At 39.7% G+C, this 20,915-nt stretch overlaps 1 protein-coding gene across 8 annotated transcripts in view; it reads right to left on the bottom strand.

The window, feature by feature from the left end:
• The window catches only part of ELAVL4 (ELAV like RNA binding protein 4), a 105,763-nt gene that overhangs the window by 11,559 nt on the left and 73,289 nt on the right, over nucleotides 1-20,915 (bottom strand). For all 8 annotated transcript variants that reach the window (XM_043490838.1, XM_038414397.2, XM_038414398.2 and 5 more), the window contains exon 3: nucleotides 9,451-9,554. In XM_043490838.1, coding sequence (XP_043346773.1) covers nucleotides 9,451-9,554 — 104 coding nt within the window. The remainder of the gene's footprint in view (nucleotides 1-9,450; nucleotides 9,555-20,915) is intronic.

The raw sequence follows: 20,915 nt of genomic DNA on the forward strand, positions 1-20,915 counted from the left end.
ATCCAGGTCCTGGGTTTCTTCACATTAGCACATTCAGCAACTCAGTGCCTTATTCCATCCTGAGCAGTAAAGGTATACAGATAGAGGAAAATACCACTTTCTGGGGCACTGAAAGACTGGGATTCTTCTAGATTTTAATACTTTGCTCTGTTCTTGTGAGCCATGCAGACAGGCAAAGTGGGTGGAGAGAGAGTGAACTTTGCACAATCTCTCTCTCTCTCACACAAACACATCCACCCACACCGCATGTAAACCACATCATTAACTGAGATCTAATTTTAGTTCCACCTGCCTTAAAACAGTCAGGCTGCAGGGGATTCTGGGCAAGGAGCTGCCAAAGGTTAGTCAGCTATCCTCAATCTCCAAGACATAGGGTTCTGAGTGTGAGATGGACACAAGGCTAGTGAAGGCTATTTCTTCTCTTCAGTCTTTTCCTGATTTCCCTCCCAGGTCAATCAAGTACAAATCCATTCGTTAGACAGACCCATTCTCTTAAGTTATTGTTCAATTAGTAGTGGGCACCCACATGTTTTTATAAGGGGTTACAGGAAAAAATCCCAACACTTCACTGTGCTGTAAAGGGGTTAGAACAGTTATTATGGAGATGTGCCAAAACAGGCTCCCGTTTTGTTACTGAAAATTGCAGAACACTCAGAAAATGTGTCGCATGAATTCTTTATGTTTACACTTATCTCCCATTAGGAACCTTAGTTTGCTTTTACCAGCATGAGGGACGTGAAACACAAAAGACGAGTTAAAAAAGAAAAAAATCCTTACTACTGCAAGTTCATATTAATGATTGTGAACAGGACAACTGCTAAGAGAAAGAGTGGTCCACACACTTTACAGCTTGGAAGTGGAGGGCTGTTCCACTCCATCAGATCATTTTCAAGCTGCTTAGGTCAAATAGCTAAGGGAGACAATGTGATATCGATGGATTTGTTTTATGGCTCACCAGTCTCCTGTGTTAATTTGCATATATATACACAAAATAATTATGGAGAAAATATTTTTGCTAGACTACTACCAATCACACAAGAAATAAAATGCAACTTGTTCAAAGGACTGTCTCTTCATTAGACAACCTTCCTTTCTTAAGAGACTGCCTCAAACCCTCTCTAAGGATTATGGGACAAATGCTGGCTCCATCCCCTTTGTGCTGCTCAGTGCTTTGTGACTCTGTGTTTGCCAAATGACACCATTATACTCGGTGCTGGATCAATATACTTCTCTACTCAAGCCACTCAAGAATGGAGTAATTTGCTGCAGTCTCTCTTTGCCAAGAGTGCAGTACAAACAACATGCCTCAGAGTTACATGTTCCAGAATTTCATGTCCTCCATGGATGATATTATGTAATATTTTCAGTCCACTGGCACAGAAAAATCTTCATGTTCAACAGGAAGAATAATTCCTCCTATTTCCTCATAGCCCTCAAGACCTTTAAGAATAAACTGATACAGTCTAGTCTTCCTATTACACAGATCCTAACAAAAGCAGTAAAGGTGGTGTGAACTTGACCCATTCCTCTCAACAAGGCCAGAACTTAAGAGCTTAAGAGCAACAATTTAAATGCTGACAACCATTTCACTGCAATAGACACGTTAGTGGAGTGTATCCAGTTATTGGACATAAAGTCCATCATATTCTGATTATTTGTTCATCTGAAAGGCTGTTCTCCAGAAATAAGACTTGACAGTTTAAATTAACAAAATTACAGAATAGCCTCAGACTTCTTTTCCCCATTTGGTCTTTTAGAGGAACTTGTTTCTCGTGCACTGCAATGATGTTCCTTGTCATAACACAATGGTTTGGAGTACACCAGCTCATCTCTATCTGGCTGTAAAAGCTGCTTTAAGTGACATAAGGTGCTCACTTCTTGTCAAGAAATTAGTGCACTGCCTCTTGCACTGTTCCCAGTCACTGCTAGCTTGGAGTTCATGAGACTAGTGTTGAACATTTAACCTGTGAATGTCACATGTACAAATGCCCTAAGACCATCGGAACAGCTCTTATAGGACTGATTGTTCAAATACCTGACACATAGCTATAATCTTTGTAAGTTAAGGTGCAAGCAATGTTTACTGTGCTACCGGCTTCTATGACTCTCAGTGCAGCCCTGGGATTTTGTAGACTGTCTGTGAAATGTGGTGGTCTAGTAACAAGGACAGTTCATTCTATAATAACCTTATTAACAATTCTGAAAGATTCTACTTCTATCCTTAGATGGATACCTAGGGAGGACGGATGGTCTTCTGTTCAAATCATTAGACTGGGATTCCAAAAATCTGAGTTCAATTCTTGGCTCTGCCACAGATTTTCTGTGTGCCCTTGGGCAAGTCACTTAACCTTTTTTGTCCCTCCACTCTCCATCTGTTAAAATGGGGACAATACTTTCCCTTGCCCAACCACCATCTTATGTATTAGACTGTAAACACTCTGATCGCAATTGTCCTTTATTAGGCATATGTCCAGCACAACAGGGTCTGATTTGGCTGAGGTCTCAACCTATTACTGGAATACTACACCATGCCCACTCTCCCAAAAAATCCCGCTAGTAGACCCCACTGGAATAAAAAAATAAATGAACACTTGGTATTCAGTCCATGTATTTTGTTTGTAGATCTCAAAGTGCTTTAAAAAGGTAAAAAGAAAAGGAGTACTTGGGGCACCTTAGAGACTAACAAATTTATTTGAGTATAAGCTTTCGTGAGCTACAACGCACTTCATCATATTCATTACTATCCACTTTCCCTTATTTCCATTTGTTACAATATTTTTTTACAGCTGCCTTCAGTTCCCCTCTAAATCACATTTTTTTTTAAACCATTATGGCCTCCTTGTTGATTATGGGATTTTGGGCATCTCCTAAGGTGTTCTTAAATGATAGCCAATTATCATTCAATATAATTTCTTTATCCCAGCTGATTTGGCGCATAATTGTTTTCCACTTTGTGAAATTGGCCTTATGAAAGCACCAACTATAAATATTGTTCTGACTTTATTCTGGTTGAATATTATAAATCTGATGGAGCCAGGATCACTTGAACCTAAGCTACCATTAGTTTTATTTCTGTGATCAGTTCCTCTTTATCTACCTTTAAAGAATTTCCCCATGTTGACTGCAACACTTTTTAAGTTAGGAAATTGTCATATATAATGTTTAGAAATTCCAAAGAACAGAATCCTTGCCTCCACATTTCCAGTTGAAAGCTCTAACTCTTGCAAAAATCCAGATTTGTGAAAATACCCTGCAGAAAAAAACCCTACTGATTTGGCCAAATTCCTTGCACGTTTGTGTCATTCCTGTGCAAGAGCCAGAGCATCATCATCTCATAAAACTATTCTTTTTTCCTTGGAGTCTGAGTTCTTTTACACTTGGCATTTCAATGCAGCTTTATTGAGATTAATTATGATTATAGATAAGAAAGAAGGGTCTGTCCCATCAGTTCAGGGTGGCTATCCATAGATAATGACCAGGCAGCACTCTGGGAAACATCAAGAGCAGTGCTAAGAGAAATAATTGCTCATGATGCGTCAAATGGAAAGGACTCCTTGGCAAAAGTGAAGCAGTTAGAAAGTAAGAGATCTTAATTAGAGCAGATGCACAAAACTGAGAGATAAAGACTCTCTGGTGCATGTTGAATGCAGCAAAGCCAAATTAGAATCTTCACGAATGTAAGCACTGAAAAGGTCCCTTTCGTTATAGCGACAGTGCTACTATGGGGCAGAAAGAAGGGTGAAAGAGAATGTTAATGAGCATCACGAAGTCCAAAAGGTTAGACAGACAGAGCCTCCTCTCAAAGACCAAAAGACCAGTAAGTTAGTAAGTTTTCTGAGATCTGCAGTACCTTTAAAGCTTTTTGTCTGAGATTTTATCACCATGGTTTTACAATCATAGCAGAAAGTCTCTCTTTTATGACTAATACTCATCTGCTACATAATGGAAAAAAATACACTTAATTTTAAAAGGAACCGGTGGGGAAAAGCTATCCGCCAAGTCTGCAGCCTGTAATCTGAATTTTCATAAAGAGAAAGCAACAAATGCCCATTCATTCCCTTATCCCTCCCAATACTTTAAAGCTTTTCTGGGGTTGGGGAGGAAGCAGTAGGGTGTTTGAGTGCAGCTAAATGTACTCAACAGATTGGTTAAATGCACCTTAGGTGCTGTCACCCTATTTCAGAATGAAATGCCATCATTACAAGAGAGCGTCAATTGGTATGTACAACCACCACTTTCCAAGGGAGCACCCTGCTGTAATTATCCATGCTTTTGTCACCTGGAGGTTAGATTACTGCCATGTGCTCTACATGGGGATTATATATTGAGACCATGTGGAAACTGGAGCTAGTGCAAAATGGAAGCACCCACTTATTTAGCAAAGCATCATGCAGAAGGCACACATCGTCAGCATACTGTAATTAGCATCACCAAGCTGCCAATACATTTCTGGCTGGAGTTCGCTATGTTGGTTTTAACCCATCAAGCTCTAAATGGTTTGGAACCTGGTAACATGAGGGACCTCCTTTCTCCTTGTAACATACTGCTGCAGCTATGACCAGAAGGCCACCCTCAATCTGAAGGGGATTGGGTGCGGCTGGCAGAGCATTTGTGGCTTTGTAAATCCTTGGTCTGCCTGAGTCATCATTTGTTAACCTTTTGGGCATGCTTCATAGCCAACTTTTTCTCTTCAGCATAACTGGGCGTGAAGGGGATTGGGGACTGCTATTATTAGCTTGCCTTGCAGTAAGGTACAGGCAGGTCTGAGTATGCAAGTGATTTTAAAATCTGGCATGGTGAAATAAACTAACAAATACGTTAACATTTTAAAGTAATGCTGCCACATTCGCTGTAGAGAAACACAACAGTAAAGTAGCTAATCAATCTTTCTGGTCTTTGCCAATGTTTTAATCAATGTGTTTTAAGTTAATATCATCATCAACACCCCCAGTCCCGGGGACCTACACAAAACAGAGTTTAGCAACAGTAAACATTTCTAACAAACACTAGAAAGTATTAAATATCAGCACGTGTATACTGCACTATTAACTTCATTTTCAAAAAGCTTGAAATTGTAGTAACTTGAGATGCACAAAAAGCCTTTGACCATGCTGAATGGTTTTGGGTGTTGAATCTGTCTCTAAGCACAGAAGTATAAAACTGGATTATACTGGCAGGAATCAGGAATTTAAGCCGGGCTGGTTCTTTATGCTAGCTCAAATTTTGCCTATTTGTCAGGACCTCCCCCTGCACCTCTTCTGTTTGTTCTCATGAGATAGCACACTGCTTACTTCTGCCAGGGAGGGAGGAAATCTATTTCTCTCTAGGTAGGGCAAGGGAAAATGAATAAGACTGTGTGTTCGGTAGACAATACTTTTCTTTTGATTTCAAACCTCCCTTCAACGTTCTGTATCCCCTCCTTGTTCTAATGCCATTAAACATAACGCTCAGATCTTCTGAAACATTTGAGAACATTATGAAACACTTCCTCCACATCCTCTTCGATGTTATGCATTTTATCCAGTGCTCAGGAGTTTAAGCAATCTGTAGGTTATGCAGAGTACATCTTGCTTCCTTTCTGATATTTCATTCAACTTCTAGCCAATCTTCAACATTAGCAGTGACCTTTACAAGTAGGCTTCCATAGCACTTTCTTGGATGGACAAAATTAATCTTTTTAAAATGGATACCATCTCCAACAGATGGATTTGTTTCAAACATGAGACGTATCTTCATTCACCCAAAAGTGTTTTGTGGAACTACATAAAAGTTTTCACTGCAACTATATATAGTGTCCCCTCCCTCATAAAAAGATGACAGTAATATAAAAGAGCTTTGTTGAAATATGCAATATGATTAGCTGAATATGATTTCGCTCATATAATCATCTACACCTAAATACATGAATATACATGCACATCCATTATCTGGACTCTTCCCCTGGAACAGATATTCTGCTAAACAATCTCCTCTCAGCTTTGTTTATAAAGGACATTGAACAAAACCTTTAAATATTAATATTTTAGCTCTTATTGATAAAAGGGATTACTTATAATATCACCAAAAGATTAAAGACAAAAATCTAATTCTTCAATTAATATATTCTGTACATTTGACAGCAGATTGTGCATAGTCAGTTTTGTTGATTCTCCTGCAGAGTAAAAAATTTCTCTTGTTACATGGGTCTCTCATAAGTATCAGGTGAGAGAAGAACATTAAAAAAAACAGCCAAAAAATTCAACTGTAAATCCATAAACATAAGAAGACTGGGATATAAAGACAGGTGTAGTACCTGTACTAATTTTAATTCTTTTTTTAAAGGACTAAATTTTAATTTGTTATTACTTCATTAAACACAAGATTTAAAGCCAAAAATTTAAAAAACAAATTAAAAGAAAAACAACCCCCTCCCAGAGCCTGAGGTCCACCTGGAATTCTGTGCATATGGCTGAATATGTAACTTTTCTTGTGTGTGCAATGTTTTTGCACATGGACTTCTACCTTTGTTTTTAAAAATGTGTCCCTGTTCAGGGTCAGATTGTTTCCCAGCCTTACACAGCTATGCAGGGGCAAGAGGATGGGTGAAAACATTTTTCAGCCACATACTCCTAGATAGCCTCCCCAGACCTTGGTTCTGGGTGTAGGAGCACAGGAGGCTGTACAAGGACAAAATCTGTGTTTGGTAAAGAGGAAGAGATAATAAAGGAAGCGTCTTCCCTGGAGACGTGTCCATCTACATACCTCACCTTACACTGTCACTGATCCAAGGCTCAATCTGGCCCTAAATAGGTCAGATTACATGATAATGACCCTCTCTTGGCCTTAAAAAAATACAATCAAATCTATGACGTAATCGGTGAAAGTAATCAGTACTTTTGTTTTAAATTTTATGCTACCATTTAATTAAATCAAATTAATTTTCCAGTCTGCAAAGGAACTGCGTATTAAAAAAGGAATTTTTAAGTACCTATTGCATTATTAAAGATCTGCAATGGCACTGACAGCATTAGTTAGGTGCATTTATATTTTTGTGCATTAATCCAATATATAAATAAAAAAATAAATATAATAAAAACAAACAAAAGTGATCCTGTTGTAAGCAGTGGCGCAATATGAAATGGGGAGTGGGATGGAAGGGACAGTGGAACAAAGTAAAGTCATCTAAAACTTTATTGAATATGATTTGCTGCTGCTTTGCAAGAGTATTTGGAATCCAAGATGGAATTCAGAGGTAGTTTCCTCCAATATATTTAACTGGCATGGGAGTTGGAGGGATACTCAAAATATATTCTTCACACCTCAACAACTTCAACTTTGTGAAGCCTCAAAACTGTTCTACACTTGGAAGAAAGAGCCTATTTAAGAGATTTAATAAATACAGTAATAGGATAGGTTTACCGTGGATTTAAAAGGGTTTGTGGGGATGGGGCAGGAAGTTTAATAAAAGGCCATTTTGCTACTTCAAACACTCTTTGGGTGCATTTTATTTGCAATAGATGCAATTCCAAGCTGTATTCAAACTGCCCAAAAAGTATGCATACCTTATTGTGTGTTATTGCATATATGATATTGTTACAGTCAACAAAGCGTGGACGTTAAAAATAAGGCTCCTTTAGATTAATTCGGGCGACTTTGTTCATACCTATTTAAAGTGTGTATTTTGAAGACTGTACATGTTCTACTCATCCTTGTAAAATGTATACAACTCCTATGCATATAAAACAGACTTGTTTCCTTGTTTGGTATTACATTTTATCTGCTTTCAAAATTCCAACAGAATTTCACTTGTGAAATCAAAGTACTTAACTTATTTATAAGCAAAAAAGAAACCCAAAACCAGTAAACTGTTTCCATACAATTTTAATATGTATTTTAAAAAACTTATATTAAAGAAACACTGTTCCATAAATGTGTGGTGTACCAAGTTCCTCCTAAAACAAACTTTTACTGCAGAAGTTGTAACTCCTTAGAAGGACACAGGAATAAAATAATTGTGAATTTAAACTATTTAAGAAAAGTTAGCAAAGCATAATAAATTAAGTAGTTTCATGAAACACAGAAAAATTAAAAACATTCTTTTGCAGCTGACATTCCCCAGCAGCACAGGAAACTCAAATACAACAGCATAGTTCTTCCTCAGGAGAACCAGAAAGTGAGAGCGATTAAAAATAGAAATGTAATTAAAAAAAAGAGTTTAGTCAGCTGGGACAAAGTGTCTAATATGCAAATAGTAAATGAACAGCATTAAAAGTAGGAAGTAAACTAGATGTTGATTTAGTTGGGGATTGGTCCTGCTTTGAGCAGGGGGTTGGACTAGATGACCTCCTGAGGTCCATTCCAACCCTGAAATTCTATGATTCTCTGATTATTTGAGTTTTAAATCTAAGGCATTTAGAAAACTGGTAAGAACATGTTTTTTTTAAAAATTATGATATTTATCTTGTCAGTGTCCCTTTAAGATAAATGTAGAGAGCAACCTGCAGCTCAATTCTATAAGTGGAATGAATAGATTGCTGAATCTCAGCATTAAATTTCAATCTGCTGCAGTTGATAAGAATAGTTTATTTTATTGTTTTACTTTACAAATTTGGATAAATTAAATACATACAAATCTTAACTACATAAAAACCTGTTGTAAAGATTTGCATTTTGCATGCAAATATATGCATGTGTGACAGTCTTGCTCCTGCAAGATGAGTTTTGGAAAGAATATTTTATATATAATCTCAATGATTAGTCTCTTGTTCTCTTAAGGCTCAACATTTTTGCTTGTGATTGATTAACTGAGCAGATCCAGAGGTTACATGTCTGAAATCAGAGATATGCTAAGAAATTCTACAGTGCAAAAATTTGCTCGGACCACTGAGGAAACCAAGGAAAAATTAATGGCATGGTTGAATAACAAACTGGGTGGCTTCTACTTGATCTCTAGTCCCTTTGGGGGAAAGTGAATCAAACAAAGAACAGTGAAACTGAAAGAATAACCCTTGAAAGAGAGTACTGTGGTTTTTGAAAATGGCACTTAACTGGGAAGAAGTGTATCTTGATTAGAGGATGCCTTTTATGAACTGAATGTTTGATAATCACATGCCAAATTAATTGTAATTAACACAACATGTGTTGTGGTCATTTATGAATGATACAACTGTATATTACACCTTTGTTCTATGGATTTTTATGGGTTATGTTCTCTCAATGGCTGTTTTATCCTAACTTCAAATCCCATTACAACGCTTTAGAAAGCTTGACAAGGGTTTCCCCGCCCCCAATAAATAAAAATAGTAGCAGTTTGAAAGAAAAAAAGATTCCATCTGCCATACATCCTTTGTTTTAAGGAACAGCTAATTAGCTGTGCCCTTTACATTAAAATACTAATGAGATTTCCAAAAACTGTCTTAACTACTTACTGCTCTTCCTAAATTTAGCAAAAGGCTCTTTGTATTCTCTTACCTTTATGGTTTTGGTCTGGAGTCTGAGTCCATTTAAAGTGTTAATGGCTTTCTCTGCATCCTTTGGATCAATATAGTTAACAAATCCATACCCTAAACTCTGCCCTGTTGAAACATAAGAAACAAAACAAAACAAAAAAGGACTCAGTATCTTTTCAGCACATGAATGACTTCCAAATGTGGAATCAAAATTTTCTTCTCCTGTTTGTTTTCACCACACTTCCACCTAGACTCTCTACATACAGCAGGGTGTCAGTTTTTCACCATTCCACTCTGTGGAAGCTAACAGAAAATTTTTTAAATAGCCACTCCAATGTACATACCTAAAAGGAAAAAAAAAGCAGCTAAAAAATGCTTTTCTACAAGTTATCTGAAAAGCATGTAACGTGTTGATATTAATGGAATTAGATAAACACAATTAATAGCTTTGTGTTGAATTTGTAACAAACTAGAGGATCAGCTGTTCAAGCAACATGGTTCCCATTTAAAATGAAATAAAAATAAATGCTCCTCATGCCATTGTTTATAGAGTCTATCTGGTTTTCATATTGTGAAAGTTCAGAAGCCTCATATTTTACTAGACCCCTCCAAAACACATTGATCAGCTGGTTGTAAAATCAACTTAAACTTTCTATATTGTGTTATTGACTTGTGAGTGGCAATGCAGAACTGAAAAGAAAGGACAGACTATCACGTGCCAGGATAAGCTCTTACATTATGTTTTCTTTAGTATGTTGGTGATGTCGGCAAAGACAATACGGTACAACTGCTGCTGCATCCGGATGGCAGGAGCACATTTTAGCAGCCAAATCATTTCAACAGCTTCTGTTTTACTGGTAATGTCTGTGTTTACGTTTGTAGTAGGAGGAGGAGACCTGGTTTAACAACTTGGTTTAGTAACATGGAGCTAGTGATGTATTATTATTAACACTATACATATACACATACAGCAAGGACAACTAAGTGTCTGCAATGGAGTAGGATAACATAACAAAAGCTACGCCAAAAATATTAAACCTTTCTCCCAATGATTTTACAATATGAATGTTGTTAACAGAACACAAAAGACAATAGCAACACACAAGCAGACTCTGCACTCAGGCTTCCAAGTTCCTCGGTCTTATGTGCCATATTTATGTGCCATTTTGGATATTTGGAAAATGCAATGATTTGTTGTATTTTTTTTTAAACCACAGACACTTACTGGGCATGTAGAAATAACCAGGGTTAAAAAAAAAATTCTCAGGAGGCAGGCATTTTCTTGAATCTTACTCACTGTTATACACTTTAATGAATTTGGAAAATGCTAGGTCCAAATCCTACCTGCACATGGGGTCCAATGTGCAGAGGAATCATCCTGATTGTATCATTGAATCATTTTGCTCAAGAGGGGAAAGAGGAAGAAAGGCTGTGAAAAGCCCACACAGGGAGAGAGAGATAACAGAGTGTGAAAACTGTACCCCACAAAAGCTGATGCCCAAATAAATTTGTTAGCCTCTAAGGTGCCACAAGGATTCCTTGTTATTTTTGCTGATGCAGACTAACACGGCTATCACTCTAAAACCTGTTCTCCATAGGAGCTCTCACTGCAATAATGCAGAAGTAGCTACCCAGCTCCTTCTCACACACCTGCATGGGGAAGCAGAGGTCACAAAGCATTCTGCACATGAGGAGCTATGCCCTAGTCTGGTGGAGGGATTCCATCTCTGCTACATAAAAACTTTGTTACTTTGTCTTTGTGCAGAGAGAAAGCGCATTTGGCCTACTGAATTTGGAAAAAAATACAAACCCAAGAAATGTTGTGTTGCATAATCCATATATAATAAGAGTTCCTTGGTCTTCTAAAAATCAGATCAAGGTGCTCAATTTTTAAGGCTTAAATGCATATTGCAGCACAATATGCATTTAAAAACCCTCAGAAATGCTTTATTGCACAGCTACAATGACCGCATGCAGTGTTACAGATAGGAAATTCCTATTTTAAATTAATACATCAAGGGAGCGCTTCTATTCACTAGGTCTAGAAGTACAAGCACAAAACACACCCACTCTTCCTGAATGGCTAAATTCATCTCAACAAATATATCCCAACCCCAGTTAGCCTGCATTAACCAAAACTTAAACTGAGCACAGAACCAGGAGCATAAATAGTATAACAAATACTTTTGATGTCACCTCTCTCCACTGTTTTGTGTCTACCTAAGGCAGCGATTCTCCAGCTGTGGGTCGGGACCCCAAAGTGAGTCAGGACCCAATTTTAATGGGGTCGCCAGGGCCAGCATTAGACTTGGTAGGACTCAGGGCTGAAACAGAAGCCCAAGCTCTCCCATTGCCAGCCCGGGGGGGGGTGGACCTCGGCCCGCTCTCCCACATCCAGAGCGGTGGGGCTCAGACTTTAGCCCACTCACATAGTAACTTTGTTGTCAGAAGAGGGTTGTGGTACAATGAAGTTTGAGAACTCCTGAGGTATTTATATGTACCCATTGTAGCTGTCGGTGGGCCCCTCCCAATCTTTAATATGTTTGCCCTCCATATCTCTGTCAAGTGGGGAATGCACTGTGGGGCAGGGACAGTCTTTGCGTTGTGTGTTTGTACAGTGCCTAGCACCATAGGGTCCTGTTCCAGGACTGGAGCTCGTAAGTGCTATCACAATACAAATAAATACAACAACAACAATAATAAATAATAAATAATAATAATAATAAATATCTAGCTCTTATACAGCACCTTTCATTGGTAGAGTTTAATAAAATATTAGTATTTCACACATGGGGAACTGTCTGATGCAGAGAGAGAATAAGGCCCAGATTTTCAAAGGTATTAAGGTGTTGCTCTGCTCAGCACGGTAAGGCCTAAGTGACTTGGATGGCTAAGTCCCATTCTCAAAAGAGACAAGCTTTTAGATTCAGATCCTAAAAGGTATTTAGGCACCTAAGTCTAATGAAGTCAATGGGATTTAGGCTCCTAAGTGCCTAAGTCACTTTTGAAAATGGGACTTAGCTGTCTAAGTCACTTAAGCGTTGCAACATATATCATAGAACATAGCTATCTATCTAGATACATATAGATACGTTTAAGAATCTGGCCCTGAATGACTTGCCCAGAGTCACACAGGGCATAAGAACAGCCATACCAGATCAGACCAAAGGACCATCTGGCCCAGAATCCTGTCTTCTGACAGTGGCTAAATCCAGGTGCTTCAGAGGGAATGAACAGAACAGGTAATCATCAAGTTGTCCATCCCATTGCCCATTCCCAGCTTCTGGCAAACAGAGGCTAGGGACACTTCAGTCTATGGTTTTGCATCCATGCCCATCCTGGCTAATAGCCATTGACGGACCTATCCTCCATGAACTTACCTAGTTCTTTTTTGAACCCTCTTATTGTCTTGGCCTTCACAACATCCTCTGGCAAAGAGTTCCACAGATTGACTGTGCATGGTGTGAAAAAACACTTCCTTTTGTTTGTTTTAAACCTGCTGCCTATTGATTTCATTTGGTGACCCCTAGGTCTTATGTTATGAGAAGCAGTAAATAACACTTCCTTATTTACTTTCTCCACATCAGTTATGGTTTCATAGATCTCTATCATATCCCCCCTTAGTCATCTCTTTTCCAAGCTGAAAAGTCCCAGTCTTATTAATCTCTCCTCATACGGAAGCTATTCCAGACCGCTAATCATTTTTGTTGCCTTCTTCTGTATCTTTTCCAATTCCAGTATATCTTTTTAGAGTTAGGGCAACCAGCTCTGCATGCAGTATTCAAGATGTGGGCATGCCATGGATTTATATAGAGGCAATGTGATATTTTCTGCCTTATTATCTATCCCTTTCCTAATGATTCCCTAATGATTCCAGACCTGAAGAAGAGCTCTGTGTGGCTCAAAAGCTCGTCTCTCTCACCAACAGAAGTTGGACCAATAAAAAAATATTACCTCATTTCTCAGAGACATTTGCATAGATACCATTTTAAGGAAAAGAATATAGATAAAAGTAACCTAAAAGGAACTTTGGGGAGGGCAGAGAGCGACATAAGACAGCTGATACAAGAGGAGAACAACACTGACCTGGAAACAAAGCTTCTCATGTCCCCCCATTCCTTTCTCTGGAGTTCCTAAGTTACATCGTTAAGATTACTTTGCACTGGCCATCTGCCATCCTCCACACAAAAAGATATCTACATGGATGTTTCCTCTACAGTGGAAGGAGGCAATTCACATGAGCAAAATTACTCCTTTGCATGTTTGCATCATCTGGTTCAAAGAACAAAATTCCTCAAAAGAAATTATTGATAATGCATGTATAAAAGCTAATTATAAACTTCTATTCCTAAACTACTGATGGTGTTTTTTATCACATGTATGCTAATTCCTACATCAGTGGTATTATATTGTATAAAATTTCTCATGGAAAGAAAAATCTAAGTTGACCTATTCAACTTTCTAAAACACTTAATTTCAGGGAGTCCAAAAAAGGAAAAATACTGCTTTACTATGAAATATAAAACTATAAAACTCAACTCACCACAATTTTGATGCAGTTGTTTCAATTAGCAAATTTTTGTTGCTGCATTCTGCCATATGATTTAGCAGTCTATACTTTATATCAATGATGATGAAGGAAAAAAAATTCTACCTCAGTCAACAGAATGCAGGCCAACAGAGTCAAAAGGAAAAATCGACAGAAAAATAATTTTGCGAAAACCTATGCTTGGCCATATGAGATTTCTAGGAGACACTGTAAACTTTTAGTATACTAAACATTCACAGCTAAGAAAACAAAAAAAAAAATGGAACAAATCATGCTAAATATAAATTCTTTTCAAACTATTCTCAATAGCAATAAATCTCATGACAATAAAAATAGATTCTAAATTCATGTGCACTGCAAATGGATACTGGAGGAGGGGAAGAGGATTTGTTCTAAACCATGGCCAAGAAATACGAGCTTTCATTTAATTTGATTGTATCTTTTTATTGCATGTTCTGAAAAAGGAAACCATCTCTTAGGCCCTGATCCGGCAACATACAGCATGCAGTTGGGCATCTCAGTGGGGTTCTGCACAGGCACAGAAGTCCATTCACACATGACACATACAGCACCAGCTTAAATTGTGAGTCTTGTTTTCTGTGCTTTGGAATCCACCAATTCATTAGACATCAGAATCAGGTGGGGCTAGCATGTTATAGTTCTAGATCTTCATACTACTACTATTCCCGCTTGTTGTTCTCTCTCCCCGCCCCCACCTTCCCTTCCAGTTTCTAGTGCAGCCATTCCCCAAAGCAAAACAAAAAAGACAACGTCCTCTGAGCCAAGCTGGGCCTCTTCAGATTGGCATCCCGCACGCTGGATGCTGTTTTGACACCCACATCTGAAGAAATCAGACTCTCTTTGGTCTTCAGACCCATCAATGTGTGAGTAGCATTAAGCCAAAAATTTATGCCCCACTTTTTTTTTTTTTTTTAAATAAAGGGAATTTCATCACATTCACAAAGAGTGCTAGGTTGTCTGCACTGGACACTGGAACCCTTTAGTTATTCACAAGACCAGGTATAGTATGGATACTAGTAATACCCGGTTCCCTACACCACATCTTCCCTGTACCTCACCCCATCTAGAGGTGAGACACTAACTGAAATCTATGGCTGCTCTCCCGAAATCGTCAATGTGAAAGCCAACTGGTGTCCATTACTTTGGTGCTATTCTTGCAATGCAGAATCTCCCCTTCAGTAACTGGACCAAAACTACTAACCCGTTTTACATCAGCCACCAAACAGTCATCAGATGGTAACCACATTCAGGCATATGTCACCTGGAGGATTTAAAGAGATCCCTACAGATAAAATGCTGTACATCACACATTGCTCCATTTCTTAAATCCAATCACTGCCCCCGCCTACGTACTTAATCCTGTGATATTTAGTGAAAGATCTGTTGCCAAACTGAAGTTCAATTTGCTTCCCTATTAGGCCAGCTGAGATGATGCCAATTACACCAGCTTCCATTGGACCCTGTTACATTGTCAAACAAACACTTTCGTGCTTTCTCCCAAGCTACCCCTTTGGAGGAACTCCCCATAAACATCTACAAAGCTACCTCAATAACCTCCTTCAAATTCTTCTATGCCAGGATACCTACAAAAAACTTAACAATGGTTAAGCTGCTGGTATTCTGATAAAACTGTGTCATGCTGACCATGGTTGTCTCATTGTACTACCCTGTCTGTGTCCATTTGTCTTTTGCCTTATATTTAGATTGTAAGTTCTTTGGGGTAGGGACCCATCTTTTTGTTGGGTTTATACAGAACCCAGCACAATGGGGTTCAGGTCCATGGTTAAGGCCCTTTGATATTATAGCAATATAATCAGACAATCTTAACAAGAGCCATGGATCTTTCCATACACAAGTGCAAATCATTAATATAGTCCACAGCAGTATCTTTCAAACTCAGGTCTGGTCTCCCAGTGGAAGCAGCAAACTCACCCAGGAAATGCAGAGGCAAGTTGAGGAAAAAGAAAATAAAAAAAAGAAGTATTCCTCTCCTCCATACCATTTTTGATTAATAGTTTCCACTTACAAATCAGCAAAGGCAGAACATTTTTTGCATTGCTACAGACTGTTCTGCTTTTTACCACATCCTAACGAAAGCTAGCAAGCAAACAAGAAAAATCATCAAATAGCCCTCTCAACATGTTTAAAAGTAGTTTGCAAAATGCCATATTTTTTTCTCTTAATAAAAATTAAGAGCAGCTAGGGCACTATCTCCCTTTAAAACACTAGCAATACAAGAGACCTAATTATATCTAGCGTTCCATCCTTCTGGATATCCAGTGCTTGAGAAACCCAACATTTTTTTAGAGGATTTTAAACACATTCCTCTTTTTTCTAATTATTATTCTTTTTAAATGATCAGCTTACTTTAGGGGGATGTGGAAAGAAGAGGGAGGCACAGGGAAAAATTAGGAATGGCAAAGAACGATCTTATCTCATTAGAAAACACTGTATTTTGGGGAAGACGATGCAGGATTCACAGAAGGTTACATGGATGCTACAGAGATGGACACATTCAAAATGCACAGACACAGATGCCATGGAAGCCATGGAGAGGAGATTCAGACCAAGGGAAGAGAAGAACTAAGCACAGGTCTTAATTTAGGCAACCACAAAGAAAAAGCAAATATGAAGAATAGAGGCCCTCCAAATGTAAGTTTTATGAATGGAACTTCTTTAAGTTTCAACTAGTCAATAGTGGGGCTTCTAACAAGCCCTGGCCTAGGCCTCATCCCAGATTTTTCACAAGGAAATCCTGGATAGCAAAATTTTTCACTCTACAGTCTCATACACCTTCTCTCCCCTCCCCGCCAAAAAAGGGGCGGGGGAGGGGAACCATTGACCCTGAGGAAGATGGCAGTGAGTTCTGCAAGGTTCTTGTCCTAAAGGTCAGTTAAGTAGCATTCAGTGCTCCAAACTGTCAAAGACAACCCAGGAAAAAGAAAAGGAGTACTTGTGGCACCTTAGAGACTAACAAATTTATTTGAGCATAAGCTTTCGTGAGCTACAGCTCACTTCATCGGATGCATTCGATGAATACAGACTAACACGGCTGCTACTCTGAAACCCAGGAAAAATATCTAGCATCAGAAAAAAGCCTTGCAAGTTTACCTTCAAGTAGGATCAGCACAAAAAATTACATTTATTTAAGCCAGCTGGGCAGAATGAGAATGCCTTTCATCCTGTTTTGCTTCAGCTCTCAGAGGACTTTGAGAAAGGAAGTAGGGTTCTACAAAAAGTCAAACAAATACGCACATCGCTGTTGAGTTGCATCCGATGAAGTGAGCTGTAGCTCACGAAAGCTTATGCTCAAATAAATTTGTTAGTCTTTAAGGTGCCACAAGTATTCCTTTTCTTTTTGCAAATACAGACTAACACGGCTGCTACTCTGAAACAGGTCCAGAAAAGTCAGCCTTTACTTTGGTACAGCTGATGGAAGAACATCTCAGTAGGCATTTCATAGGGTGCAGGATCTTATATTAAACCATCCTCACCGAACTTTCACATAAGTATTTACTTATGGTTTATTGGTCAGATGGCCTCCATGAGTGGTTATACCTACAGAAAGAGGAGGAAGCCTGCTGACTCTTTGATATTCTTAAGTGTCCCCTTCCTACCAGACACTGTCTACAAAGAGCTGTCCATATTCTTTTTAAGATTAATCTTTGGAGGTGAGAACACTTCCTGTTTAGTCCACTTGTCCTCTGTATTCTTGCTCCTAAAAATGTGCCCATTTTCACAGTAACTTGTTACGCCATCTGTCTTTACATCCCTTTCACAGAAGGGCAGAGGAAGCTGCTGTCATCCAAAGAATCTGTACTGAAAGAAGAGTACGGAAACACAATACAATCAAGATCAGAAAATTACGATAAGCCCCTCACTGCCATAAGTCAATATAATCGGACTGTGAAGATCACTACTTGTCTTGTACCAGATGTAGCTTTCTAACACAGTGTCTAATTACCCTACAGGCTATTTAAAATAGACGTGAACTGATTCAGAGTAAACAGAAGTTTGTTTAGGGAAGCTGCGGCTTGTCCAAGAATGGAGAGACAGCCCGTTTCTACTTAAGTCCAGCTGTCACACCTGCTAGAATTTAGCAAGCATTTTCAGGGTTATTCTCAAACCGAAAGGGGGAGAGAGATAAACTGTGAATAGTTTGGGACAAAGAAACAAACGTATTTTTGATTGGAACAGAATGGTACCTCCTGAAAGAATACAGGCCACAGGAAATAGTCCAGTACTACTGATGCAATAACTATGCTCCATTTTGAAAGTGACTTGTAACTGTTCACATATCTCAGATGTTACAGAAGGCAGGTTGGGCCCAAGCAGAGTAAATCCCAACCAACCTTCTCTGAAATAGAGAACCCTTATGATTTATAGAGACACAGTGCCAGAGCCACCAAGCTAAAGTATTTTAGACCCTCTTAATATGCAGGTTCTTACAAGATGCAGTAGTGCTCTAAACCAGGGGAACAGCAAGTTGTTGCTTACTAAGCTGCAAGGACCCTTCCAGTGTCCAAGAAATGCTGAACCCTCTCTCCTGCAGACTGCAGTACAGCTACAATTCAAGAGCACTGCTTATTGCTGGTTAAAACGTAGATGCTAGTAATAAAAGTCTTAAACTAGAAAGGGGGGAGCTTATAGGTCAGGGATACCTGGGATTTTCAGGTAAAACAAGCATGCTGCTCCCCACTCTCCCCTCCCACATAAGCCACTAATTGTGTGGGAACATAATAAAATCAGCAAAACTAAACTTAAGGGGAAGCTCATGGTTTAAGACCACATCTAGCTGGGAGCTTCAGTAAGGCACCAGTATTTAAAACACAAACACACTGACATAAAATACTGCTCAGAAAGGATGGTATCCCTCAAAAAATTCTCCCCTAGAGGCGCTGAAGCCCTGCAATTAGAATGGCAAAGGCTGCACTCTCCTATAGGAAATCTCACAGAAAGTGAATTTCTAGCACTACCTAAACTCTAGTAATGCCAGAGGGAATCTGATAAAAGCTCATCTGTGCAGGAGAAAGAGCTGGGTGGGGAGACTGGTCCAAAACTGTGAAACGAACTATCACAGGAACTAAGGACCATCACAAACCTCAAGACCTCTCTTTCCAAGTGCAAGCACACTCCTTCTCTAATATCATGCACAAACTGCTGTGTGTTTAAAAACAAAACCCTACCAAACAAAAGACACTAAGCATGTCCCAACTGTCCCCCCTATGATACATATTTTAGTGCAATTGTTTAATGCACTGCTGAAAAGTGCTCAGATAGTATGACGATGAGGGAGGTACTTTAAACCATGATTTAAGGACTTCAATAGCTCAGACATAGGTGAGGTTTTTCATAGGAGTGGGTGGGTGAGATTCTGTGGCCTGCGCTGTGCAGGAGGTCGGACTAGATGATCAGAATGGTCCCTTCTGACCTTAGTATCTATGAATCTATTAGCTGTATAAAAATAGATGGAAAAAGAAAAACCAGAAAGTAAAAAGACTTGTTCAAAAACTCAGAAGATATCCTATAATCCCACGTGAAACAAATGTTTAAGACTCACCAGGTCAAAACCACCTCATGAGTTTTAGAGTCTCATGCAGGGAATAACTAGGCCTTGAATATGGTGGCCCTAGATCAGGGGTGGGCAAACCTTTTGGTCTGATGGCCACATTGCGGAATAGAAATTGTATGGTGGGCCATGAATGCTCACAAAATTGGGGGTGGGATGCAGAAGGGGGTGAGGGCTTTGGGGTGGGGCTGGGGATGAGGAGTTTGGGGTGTAGGAGGCTGTTCTGGGCTTTGACCGAGGGGTTTGGAAGGGGATCAGGGCTGGGGCATGGGTGCAGGCTCTGGCTGGGCGTGCAGGCTCTGGGGTGAGATTGGGGATGAGAGGCTTGGGGTGCAGGAGGGTGCTCTGTGCTGGGATCGAAGAGTTTGGAGAGCGGAAGGGGGATCTGGGGTGGGGCAGAGGGTTGAGGCATGGGGAGAGGCTCAGGGGTGCAGCCTCCGAGCGACGCTTACCTCAAGCGGCTCCCAGAAGCAGTGGCATGTCCCTTCTTTGCTCTTAGGCATGAAGCAGCCCCCGACCTTCAGAGCGGGGCCATGCCGTGGCTTCCGGGAGCCATGTGGTGAGGCCCCTGCCCCGGCTGGAATGGGGCTGAGCCATGTGGTGTGGCCCCAGAGCCCTGGCTGGACCACTGGAGCAGGGCCGAGCCGCATGGTGTAGCTCCCGACCCGGTGCCCCAGCGGGAGCTTGTAGGCCAGCTTAAAACAGCCCGCGGGCCATAGTTTGCCCACCCCACCCTAGACGAAGAGCTAAAAGAAAAAGATCATCCATTGAAAGCTGCACTAGGCTATAAAACATGGCTTTCATAAACTACAACAGGGAGATTACAATAACATTTGCTTTGTCCGCCTTCATATTTTTGACAAAATGTTTTAATGTATGATAATAGCTTTTAATGGCTTGAATTGCAAAGAAGTTGGGCCCTGGCAGCGCCCAGTGAATTCAAATGGAAGTTGAATATGCTCCATGCCTTTGAAACTATAGCTTTATACTGCACAATGCTTTTCATCCTGAAGTATCACAGAACATCTATGAAACAAAGCAAACCAACGTACAAAACGGGCCTGATGTTCAAAAGCACTCAGGGCTTGTCTACATTATCCACTGGATCGACGGGCAGCGATCGATCCAGTGGGGGCCGATTTATCACGTCTAGTCTAGACACGATAAATCGACTGCCAAGTGCTCTCCTGTTGACTCTGGTACTCCACCGGAGCGAGAGACGCAGGCGGAGTCGATGGGGGAGCGTCAGCCATCGATTTAACACAGTGAAGACACCATGGTAAGTAGAGCTAAATACATTGACTTCAGCTACATTATTCACGTAACTGAAGTTGCATAACTTAGATCG

Source organism: Dermochelys coriacea, chromosome 8 (genome assembly GCF_009764565.3).
Source record: "Dermochelys coriacea isolate rDerCor1 chromosome 8, rDerCor1.pri.v4, whole genome shotgun sequence".
In the NCBI taxonomy this organism is placed as follows: Eukaryota; Metazoa; Chordata; order Testudines; family Dermochelyidae; genus Dermochelys; species Dermochelys coriacea.